A 12,063-nucleotide genomic window follows, 5' to 3' on the forward strand; every position below is an offset into this window, starting at 1 on the left:
TGAAGCATGACCAAAAACGTAACCTTTTCTGTTGTGTCAAAGTTTACAAAGATCAGGTTCACTTTGCTGGCAAAAACTTCTCAGACTGTTCCGAGAACTGTGTGTGTTGGCAACTAGTGTGTTGCCTATAACAACCACAACGATTAAAGCGATATCAGATATCATGATATCATGCTCATAGTCATAACCCATTTCGGCCGGCCAGTTGAACATTTTTAAAGCCAATTCTCACTTTCACCTTGAGCGTAGTAACTACTGCACTCTGGCTTTGTAGGGCAGTGTAGTGCCATACATACAGTATATGTAATTCTAGTTATTCTGCATCATAGACATCACAGCAAGTCATATAAAAGGAACGTAAGACCTCAGCACAATGGCTTTCTCGAAGCTGTGTAATAATTAAGCAATATTACACAAGAGGGTGTGCATATAACACGGTTGTCCTGCACGACAGCCTTGCCGCAGGAACGACAGGAGAGTTCCGTAGGTAGGGCTGGAGTGCAGGATAACCGTGTTATATGCAGACCCTTGAGTGTAATATTGCGATTATACAACTGCCCTTTAAAAAAAACGTCAACTTCATTTCATTGTAATTAAGATATTCGGTAGGAATTTGTAATTTTTTAATGCCACATTTAGCTACTATGTCCCTGAACGTCACATGAAAACCTAGCCGCCTAGCATAGTGTGGGGAGAGAGGAGCGCTTGCTGTCTTTCGTGACCAACGCAGCTGATTTCTTTACTTGATGAGAGACAGTGCATCTGTGCTCGTTATATGCACGGTTGGAGAGCCTGTTTTCCATTGAGAGCCTGACTACCTGTTGTATAATATGAAATACTATTCAAAGGGATTGGTTGTCCAGGATTAGGACCTGCCGCAGTGGTGTCTGGTAAGAACTTAACTGAGATATCAACCCTCATGCTTATGGATAATGGATCTGAAGATCCCTGTATAACGCAGAGTTATCTGGGTTGTAAGGCCAGATATCCTGACTCGTCCGGAAGGCTATCTCACTAAGTCTGACCTTAAGCTCCATATTTGGACCTGGACGATACCTCCATATATGGAGAAAGCCCATATATGGAACCAGCAAAGACGTCTAGCTGCTGACATCAGCATGACGGGTTCTGATGTCACACTGTACACAGATGAGCACTATATAAGAGGCCTCCTAGGCCTCCTTTAACGACACCCATGTGAGCAAGCCGCCACACTTCCATATTGGGCAAGACTTTGACATCAATATTACATCATCACTTGACAGCAGAAATCAACATTGACATCACAGACAATCTTAAGGGGGATCTCTGAACTGCATTGCATTTCTTTTCTTAGAAGACAAACCAGAGCATTCATAAGTGTTCTGACCTCTGGAAGCCATTCCTCCACACCTTTTGATCCAAACAAAGAGGGGGGGGTGCACAGGAATCCCTTTGTGTTACAATCTACCTCTGACCAAAGGTGTAACACCCAAACAGACTTACAGAGCTCAGACTACGCTGCCCGAACAAATGGGAGAGGTGGATTTCAGCAGCACCACTCGGGTTTGCACGGAGAACCGCCTGCGCTGGGATCTGAGCCCCGAACAGATCAGCCAGATGTCCGATGAGCTCATCCCCAAAACACTAAGGAGGTGTACAATACTGTGGGTTCCCTGAACCTGGACAGTGTCACCTTCAGCAACACCCTGAAGGCCCTGGCCTACATGGAAGCTGAGTACACTGTCCAGGAGAACATGTTGGGCTTCCTTGAGTTTGTTTCTCCTAGTAAGGAGGTGAGGGCCGCCAGCAGAGAGGCATGTGAGAAGCTGCTTAATTTTGAAGAGGTCATGAGCATGACAAAGGACGACGTCTACAAGAGGATTCATGCTCTGTGATTGAAGTTGGAGTTGTAAGACAGTCTTACCGCGGAGGATAAGAGATACGTGGAGAGATGGCTTGAGAAAATAGCCCTGGATAAATACCCCTTAAAACATAAAAAAGGAATGGAGTCCATCGTCTCTCCAAAAAGAAACAAGACAAGATCAATAGCACAAGTTTGAGCTTCAGCAGGGATGAACTGGGAGGTGTTCCCAAGGACGACATGAACTTCTTGGTTGCAGATGGAGACAAGCTGAAGGTCACACTGGAGGACTGCGACCATTTCATGAAGAAATGCTTTGTCCCTGAAACACGTAGGATACTCGGGGAAGCGATTAATTTGCACCATGAAGAGAGCTTGGCTGATGTGGCGTTGTTGAATTCATGTTCATGGACGAGCCCTTCATGGGACTTCAGAACCTATGCTGACTTTGTCCTTAAGTCAAGCATGGCAAAGTCTGCCAAGAATGTCTCAATTTTCCTGGACGATCTGGTCCATAAGCTGAAGCCACTGAGAGACAAGACGAGAGCGAACCTCCTACAGAAGGATGAGTGTCAGAAGAGAGCTCTGCCATTCAATAGAAAGCTGTATCAATGGGACCTGCCATACTATGGAGCCCAGGTGATGAACCAGTATGAGGATCATGACCAGTTGAAGAAGTTGAAGGAGTATTTTCCCCTGGAGGTAGTAACCCAGGGGCTGATGGACATCTGCCACGACCTGCTGGGTCTGTCCTTCAGTCTGGTGCACAACGCCCCTGTGTGGCATCCCGATGTCACTCTGTACCATGACACCGACCGCTCCTCTCGACAGACTTTCGGACAGTTCTACCTTGACCTGTTCCAAAGAGAGGGAAAGGACTTGCAGCTATTGACATATTGCCATGGGCTGCAGCCCGGCTGTCTGCTGTCTGATGGGAGAAGACAGATGGCTGTCGCTGCCATAGTGACTGGGCTCATCAAACCCACAGCCGGTGCCCCCTGCCTGCTGGAACACAATGCTGTAATAGCTTTCTTCCATGAGTTTGGACATGCCATGCACTTCCTCTGTGCTCAGGTCGATTACGCTGTGTTCAATGCATTCGACGTGGAGCTGGACTTTGTGGAGGTCCCGTCCTTGATGCTGGAGAACTGGGTTTGGGAGAAGGAACCGCTGCAGAGAATCTCTAAACACTACAAGACGGGAGCTCCCATTCCTGACGACCTGCTGGACAAACTTGTCAAGTCTCGCCTCACCAACACGGACATGGACCTGGACCTGGAGGAAATAGTCAGAGCTAAATTGGACCAGGCACTTCACACCGAGTATCTTGGGACCCGGGGCCTGGCTAATAAATGCTGGGGACTCAGCAAAGGACATTCTGATATGTCCTTGCTGAGTCCTTGCCTTAATATTGACAATTTAGGAATCTCCATATATGGGCTGCCAAGCAGGGCCTTGGGTCCGTCAGCAGGTTAGTTACTCACCAGCGTTAGTTTCAGTGAGGTTAGGGTTAGGGTTAGGCATAGTTTTACTGAGGTTAAGGTGGTCGCACCTCCTAAACCTAACCCTAGGTTTAGGAGGTTCTTGGGCAGGTTTGCCCAGAACTCATGTGCGATCATGTGACATCACTTCCTGTACTGAGTCACACTGACATCACTTGTACAGCCGGACGGACAGACAGACAAGCGATAAGGTTTTTCAGGGTATAATGCGACCTTTGGTCGCAATTATTTTGGGCGCAGCCTGAAAAGGTTGAGAACCACTGAAGTAGCCTACTGATGAGATTTTTAAATGTTTGATAAATACACTGATGTGCGAAAAGTGTTAAAACAGTTTAATTGTGACCCAGCACAATCTCAATCTGGCACTGGAATGGAACCCAAGTTCATAACAGTGTGTGAACCAGGTTAGGTACAGGGCAGATTATGTATATCAGAAATATGATACTATCCCAGATAGCAAAATTCATTAATTCAATGTTGGATTTTGGTCAGATTGGTTATTTTTGGTTGAGGTTGGAAAAGCTATGTTGATTCAAAGTTTAATTACAGCTACCATTTCAACAATTGAAAAAATGTTGTTGAATCAATGTAGTATAGATAATGTTTTTTCATGTTGAAATGCCCAACATTGAATAGACATTGTTTTAATGTCTGTTGCCGATCCCCCCTCCCCACCCCTCCGAGAGGCAAAGTAGTGTAAAGCCTCTATCAGAATCCAAGGTGAAGAGCTATTCACTGCAAATTTAGGTGTAAAGCTATCCACCTAAAGTGAGAAAATAAGTGGAGGCCATGATAGTCAGTCACGGTAAAGTCCTATCACTGTGACTGACTGGTCTAGATCGACCAATCAGTGAACGGGGTGATGGGCCGATCTGTCTGATAGTAAAAACAGAGATGTGTCAGGGTTTGCGGTGGATAGCTCTTCACCGCGAGTAATGAAGCTTACCACCGCGGTGCCGACTATGATAGGGGCTTAACAAAGTCGCCTCTACATAGAATGTCCTTCATTACAAAATCTATGTAGGCCAATATAAAAATTAGATTACCTCTTAGTTTTAGCAACAGTGTCCATGCCCCCGGAGGTCTGTCGAAGCTTAGATTCAACCCATGGAGAGGCTAACTCCGGATTTAGCCTACAGCAGCTGTTGAAAAGAGCAGATATAGCCTAAGTTATAACAAGCTCAAGATGTGCAACTTGGCTCCACAGTTCTCCGGGGGTCCCTCGGTGGTCCCCGCACATAGCCGATATACAAGCTCACACACTGCGACACGTTGTGAGCTTGTAGATTGGCTGTTTTCTGTCAAAACACACACACACACAGATCACTCCGTGCTCTGAAGACACACACACACACACACACACACACACACACACACACACACACACACACACACACACACACACACACACACACACACACACACACACACACACACACACACACACACACACACACACACACACACACACACACACACACACACACACACACACACACACACATCGCTCCCTGCTCTGAAGGGACAGCAGGACATGACCGGCTCAAGACCTCCAGAGCTAATCTCTTACAAGCTTTGTAATTCTTTTGCGGTAAATATACCATGAAGTTGTGGAATCTTTTATAATGTTTATGCCTCCAACAGTTACTTTTATTTTTTGTTATATGAATTCACTTCGGACAGCTTTCTGTGTAATGAAATCTATGCTAAACTCCACCCCCTCACATAGCCAGGCTTACTCATCTGCCCCTCGCCCCCCGACTAATGACCATTAGTACAGTAAAATTGGCAACACATTAGAAACCTGCCGACTTATCTTTTTAAAACCATTATTCCTTTGCTCAGGAGGAACGCTTCCTGATTGGGTTCACGACCCAAGAAGTTCTTCAGCATCTCCTCGGCGTCCTTAGAGGCACCAGGCTTCAGGATGCAGTTCCTGTAGTCCAGACCCACCTTGGGGTTCATGATTCCTTCCAGTTTGAAACGGCTGTAAAACATGTCCATGGACAACACCTCGCTCCACAGGTAGTGATACACAACATCAAAGCCAGGTTCTCGCCAAGTGTTAGCTGTTATATCTTTCCTTTGAGAAACAGGAACTCCCAGAATCTCCTTGCTGAGCCTGCCGTATTCCTCACACATACTTTTATTGAAGTATACGTTTGGATCGTTTGGAATTCTTGATTTCAGGTTGATTTCATCTCTGCAGCGGTTCCTTATCCCAGGCTGAGCCTGGTTCAATTTAGTCAAGACTATCCTCTTCAGGGTGCACATACCGATGTTGGCGAGGCGAGACTCTATGAGTTTGTCCAGCAGGTCATCAGGAATCGGAGCTCCCGTCTTGTAGTGTTTTGAGATTCTCTGCAGCGGTTCCTTCTCCCAAACCCAGTTCTCCAACATCTGGGACGGAGCCTCCCTAAAGTCCAGCTCCACGTCGACTGCACTGAACACAGCGTAGTCATTCTGAGCACAGACGTAGTGCATGGCGTGACCAAACTCATGGAATAAGGTAATTACATCATCGTGGATCAGCAGGCAAGGGGCATCGGCCATGGGTTTACTGAACTTTGTCACTATGGCAACGACAGCCACCTGTCTTCTCCCATCAGACAGCAGACAGCCGGGCTGCAGTGAGTAGCAAGTTCCAGCGACACATGCTTCCATGTTCTTTCCCTCTCTTTCGAACAGGTCAAGGTAGAACTGTCCGACTGTCTGTCCAGAGCAGCTGTCGGTGACGCAGTACAGAGTGACATTGGGATGCCACACAGGGGCACCGTGCACCAGGCTGAAGGACAGACCCAGCAGGTCCTGGAAGATGTCCATCATACCCTGGGTCACAACCTCCAAGGGAAAATACTCCTTCAACTGGTCGTCATCCACTCCATACTGGTACTTCACAGCCTGGGCCATGTATTCTGGCAGGTCCCTCATATACAGCTCTCCATTGAATGGCAGACCTCTCTTCTGACACGCAACCTCCTTTAGTTTGAGGAGGTTCACTCTCTCCTTATCTCCCAGTGGCTTCAGCTTATCGGCCAGCTCGTCCAGGAAGATGGAGACCATCTTGGCAGAATGTGCCATCTTCATGTTTGTGTTCAGGTCGTCAGCAAAGGTGTAAAAGCCCTGCAAAGCCCTCTGTTGAGCATGTCGCTCCAACAACTCCCCCAAGACGTTGTTGCACATACGAGGAATTTGTTCTGCTCGGTGTTCCCCCTTGTATTTCTTAGCCTTTATAGCATGACTACGAATTCGAATCCACCGTGGTGCAATCGCCTTTGTGGTTATTAGATTTCTTAAATTACTTAAACGCTTCATACTTTCCATCTCAGATTTTATCTCTCTGATACTTTTCCCAACCAGCATCTCCATGTATCTCTTATCCTCTGCACTAAGACTGTCTTCATCCACATTCAATCCCAGAGCAAGAATCCTTTTGTAGATTGTCATTGTCATTCTCATGAACGTCTTCTCAAATTTAGACAGCTTCTTAGATGCTTTTGTGCTGGCGGTCCTCTCCTTGACACTGGGAGACACACTTCTGAGGAAGTTCAACGTATTCCTCTGTGCGGCGTACTCAGCTTCCATGTCGGCAAGGGCCTTCAGAGTGTTGTTGAAGGTCACACTGTCCAGGTCCAGGGACCCCACGGTGGCAAGCACCTTCTTGGTCTTGGTGATGAGCTCGTCAGACATCTGCCGGATCTGTCTGCTGAAACCCACCTCTGCTGTAAATGCACTGTAAACCCCCATTAGTTAACCGTAATAGCTAAAAGCATGGAAACTCTTTCCAGCTGGTAAAGTTTACTTGATCCTTTAATTAGTAAACTCTACTTCATCATTTACTTAGTAATGTTTACTTCATCAATTAGTAATGTTTACTTCATCGTTTACTTAGTAACGTTTACTTCAACATTTACTTTTACTTGTTTATTGTAACAGTAAGGGGTTTCCTTTACTCCCAAGCCAGTTTATGAAGTCATATTACTATTGATGACATCATAGATGTCTCCTTGTTAGCTAAAAGGAGTTTTTGCTGCTTCCTCGTTGGCCTCGCTCACACCGGTTTCCGCAACAGCCTGATGTCAGACATCAGCTCTGCATACGGAGATTCCGAAACCTTTTCGCGCCGGTTCCAGAAAACCGCGTATCGGGTCGGTCGAGGCCAGGCACTGCACTCTGTGCCAAATTTGAAGCCGGTGGGATGAACAGTTCTCGAGATACGCAGATTACATACACACACACACACATATACTCACAGAGATTTCTCGCATTTATTGTAAGATGAGTGGGCTACTTCCGTTGTCAAGTCAATCAGACACGCCCATGTCAGGCTCCGTATATGGCCAAGACCAGGGAAGGAATTTCAAGGCGAAATTCTCGATCTGCATTGGCATAAAGTGGGGATTTTGGCCAAGTCGTCTTCCCCCTGTGCGCTTCGCGTGCACAATCCTGGCTGGGCTGGACGAGGTTTGTTTTTACCAGTTACAAGCAGCTGCCGCCTGTAAGTGTTTTTTCAGGGTAATTTTAAAGGATGTTAGGGATCTACACTCCTTTAAGGCCTTCTGTAAGGCATTCCACATTTTGGTGGTATCGCAGAACAAGTTTGACCCTTTGTTTGACTTGTCCCTTGGTTGAACGTGATCTGTGGCGCTGCCTCTGGTGTTGACATCCTTAACGTTTTTAAATTATTTTGTCAGGTACATGGGTATCTTAGTGGTGTAGTGCAGGGGTCTTCAACGTTTTCAGGCCGGGGACCCCCAAACTGATGGGGAGATGGAGCAGGGACCCCCTACCACCTCGTAGGGTGGGGGGGTCGGGGCTACGACATATTTTTTATTTTAAACATGTACAAGTTACAGCGAGCAGGGTGGGCCGTACCACTACCATTTCTAAACATAGGTCTACTACTTATTAACTGAGAACCAATGTCAATAATATCAACAATCTGTCAATTGCATAGTAATCATGTATTCAAGCTATTCAAAATGGATAGAATCATGATTAATTTTTTAACATAAATGTGAAAAAAAATAAAAACATTTTTTGAAATCTTTTTTTTTTTTTGCAATAATTTCGCGGACCCCCTGCAGTACCTCCGCGGACCCCCTAAGGGTCGCGGACCCCCTGTTGAAGACCCCTGGTGTAGTGTATCTTGTACACCAGGCCCGTTGCAAGATGCTGTCATCTACTCTGAGCCACCCCACTCTTAACTGGTGAGTAGGGTTTGATTAGACTGGGATCGCTTCCAATTTTGGGCTTTTGATTCGGTCGGGAGCGGATGACGTCCTACGTCATTTTGTATTCAAAACGGACTACACTTTGGCCAGAACTGCCAACCGGAATCAGTTTTAACCCAGTTTTGCGCATATGCTAACTGGGTTAAAACTGATTCCGGTTGGTTAGCCAACCTGTTTAGTAAACGAATACCAGGCTTTCTCCCAGAAGGCGAGTTTAGGGTTTGATAGGAAAGGTTAAGCAGGACCCTAATTAGTTTGTTTTGGGCTGTTTGGAGCTTAGTTTTAGTGTGTGTGAGAGAAAGTGCAGTGCATCTTGGGTAGGAAGTTGTGGAATTATTATTATAGGCTGGGCTGTCAACATAACATGTATTTTAATTGTAATTCTGCCCATTTAAAATATATTTAACCAATCGAATATCTTAGTTACTGTACATCATTGTCGTTCATGTGAACTTGTTTGTTGTTTATTGTAAGCTTATTCATTATAATTATCGAAATCGCTATGACCGCACAGCGCCGTACTGCGCTACGGCCGTGCTCCGCAAAACCGTACAGCGGTGAAAGATGTCATCAACATGGATCTGTTCCATTTAGCGCCACCTTCAGGCCGATTTTTTAAAACACATTTTTGGACACTACTCCTACAGATGTTGCCCTAAAATCACGTAAATCGCTACACAGCATGTCTACACCCATGTCATCAAAATGGATCTGTCCCATATAGCGCCACCATCAGGCAGATTTTTTCAAACACATTTTTGGACACTGATCCTACAGATTTCGCAAATCAGTACACAGTATGGCTACACTCATCTCATCAACATGCATCTGTCCCATATAGCGCCACCATCAGGCCGATTTTTACATACACATTTTTCCACACTTCTACACATTTTGGCCTAAAATCACGCTGCGACCTGGCGGTCGCTTATCTCCCGATTAGGGAGTCTTACTGGTAGTACTATAGCATTGTAGCCAGCAAGTATTATATCATGCGTAGCGTTCTTAGGCCAGGGCTCCACACATACTAGCGCTATATGACAGCAACAGAACATACAGGACACAGCCAGGGCGTACAGCCAGCCAATCGCGATGGTTGGGGGCCGGTTCGGATTACCGGGGGCGTGGTTATCCATCTGGCCAAGTCTGTCTGTGACAGTCCAGAGTTAAACAGGAGCTGCATCCGGTCCCCTGCTGGGCTGTCCTTCCTGCCACAGACTGGAACCAGACCCTGCAGCACTCTCCATGGTGGAGAAACATGGGTCAGTTGCAGCCATCTTTGCTGGACCTGTATTGAGCTTCTGCAGCCTCAAAGTCAAAGTCACTTTGTGTCTCAAATTTTCCCGACTCCTCTTTTTGGGCTGAAACCTCTCTGGGTACTGCAGGGTTTGCAGCCATTGGATCCAACTCAGTTCCCACCTCAGCTAAACGTTCTCTCAAAAGAGCAACCACCTCATCAGTTGCTGAGACACCGCTTTCAAATTTTCGTATAAATTCCTTACTAGGATTTGTCAGTTCCCATAAGCCAACATATTCCCTTTTAAAGTCAGACTCCCATTTTTTCAGTGCAAGTACACATCCCTCCAGGTCAACCTTTGAGTACCCTTCTTTTAGCTTAGTTCTGGCATAATGAACCTCTGATTTAAAATTATTGTACATTGACAGAAACCCTTTTTCTCTTTTTTGAATTTCCCGCCTTAACAAGTTAGTTGGGTGGTTTTCCACTTCTGAATCAACCCCTTTTTCAATTTTAAGTTCAGCTTGTACCTCTGGTTGCATTACATACTGTGCAAAAGTACTCGTCAATTTCTGTTGTTAAATCTTGAATTGTTTGGATTTCTGGTGCCTCATTAATTTCAATTCCAGGTGGTAATTTTAAGACATCTTGGCTGGCAAGGTATGCATAAATCTCTATTATTCGTTCTTGAATTATTAGTCTTTCTGACTCGTCAGTTTCAGTTTCCAACACTTCCTCTAAGTAAAGCTTTTCCTCTTGTAGAGCCGCCCCAATTTGCTCAGGGGTAAAACCCTCTTCTAATGCAGCAATTATTTCTGGGGTATAACCCACATCTTCCATTTTGCTTTAAATTTAAAGTGTCTTGTTCAAAAGAATTACCACAGAATAAAGTGACTTTGCTCTGTAAAGTGACTAAAGTGACTTCGCTCAGATTATTATTGCACACACCAGAATAAAGTGACTGTGCTCAAGTCAACTCTTTGTCAGAAAACTTTGTTTAACTCTTGGTAGTCTAGTTTAGCAATACACTTTGTCAAACATCTTCTCAAACTCTTAGCCTATTTTAGCAGTTCTTATAAATTAATATTGCAGTGGAATATCTAAATATATTTAAATAAATATCCAACCAACAATAAAAACTCAGTGTACAATTTTATCTATTCAAACTTCAAAAAATAAAATGTTCAACTTGTCAAAGTGCCCATTTTTTCTGTTCTACTCACACACCAGTCTGACCTGTGATCACCAAGGATATTCAGACTCTTGTACACTGAACCGTCCACCACCTCTCATGGGAAGCTGAAGACCAAGGAGACGACGCTGCTCTTGTGACTCCACTACTGCAGCGCCAACTTATTGCTCCTCTCTCTAGCTTACAGGCCGTCCCGTTGGTTTAAGTTCAGATGTATGATGTCCCCGGTCACCCCAGACAGGCATGGCAGGCTAGGCTGATGTGAGGCATTGGAGCCGCTCCTCTCCAATGTTGTGTAGCTTTGGATCGTTGTGTAGATTTGGACCTAAGTGCCAATGTTCACCGCCGGTGCAGCAAGATGAGTGGTTGACGCTCTCCAGGCAAGGAGACTCCGTCACGCCGTGACTTCGTTTGGGGCTCCAAACGGTCTTCACCTTGGCATGGCAGTGAGGGCGGACGTTTTTCACTGTAACGCTCCCAAACAGTCTTTTTCCAGGCAGAATAACTTCAGCTCCAAACTCATATCTCACAATATGGCTTTTTATTTGCACCAATTTGTGGACAAGGTGAAAAACTGTGAATCATACAAATAAACATGTTTTAGCCATAATGAAATTACAAACAATACTCAAAACAATGCAATGACCAATTAAACAATAAAAGGCAATGCAAATAAGATGAACAAATAACAATAACTTTACAAAAACAGTGAACCAACAATAAGATACAAAACAATAAACATAAAAGTGACATACCGTGTGGCCTTCTGCTCTGAATACATTTAGGAGAGTTAAGTTATCTTTAAATTGTAGAGACCTCTTTGGCTCTGTCCATTAACTCGGAGACTCTCACACAGGAGAGCTCCTTCCTTCTGTTCTGATCAGCTTCTCATTACCTGCACCTTACCAGGTGCACCATTATATAGCCTACCAGCCCTGATTGGTAACATGTGACCATTGTCTATGCCCTACCATGGCACCACACAGACACCAGATGGCCTCAAAACATATGTCACCCACATAAATACAACATATTGGCAAAACCCCAACATTTCA

General features: G+C 45.2%; 1 protein-coding gene across 1 annotated transcript; it reads right to left on the bottom strand.

Annotated features, from left to right (window-relative positions):
• Positions 1 to 5,157: 5,157 nt before the first annotated feature.
• On the bottom strand, positions 5,158 to 7,092 carry LOC308282871 (thimet oligopeptidase-like; the record flags this gene model as incomplete). Its single annotated transcript, XM_080723258.1, has 1 exon — positions 5,158 to 7,092. One exon carries the CDS (start codon positions 7,090 to 7,092, stop codon positions 5,158 to 5,160), a length of 1,935 nt encoding a protein of 644 aa, XP_080579384.1.
• Between the last annotated feature and the right edge of the window lie 4,971 nt (positions 7,093 to 12,063).

Source organism: Nannobrachium achirus (genome assembly GCF_963921795.1).
Source record: "Nannobrachium achirus genome assembly, chromosome: 4".
Taxonomy (NCBI): Eukaryota; Metazoa; Chordata; class Actinopteri; order Myctophiformes; family Myctophidae; genus Nannobrachium; species Nannobrachium achirus.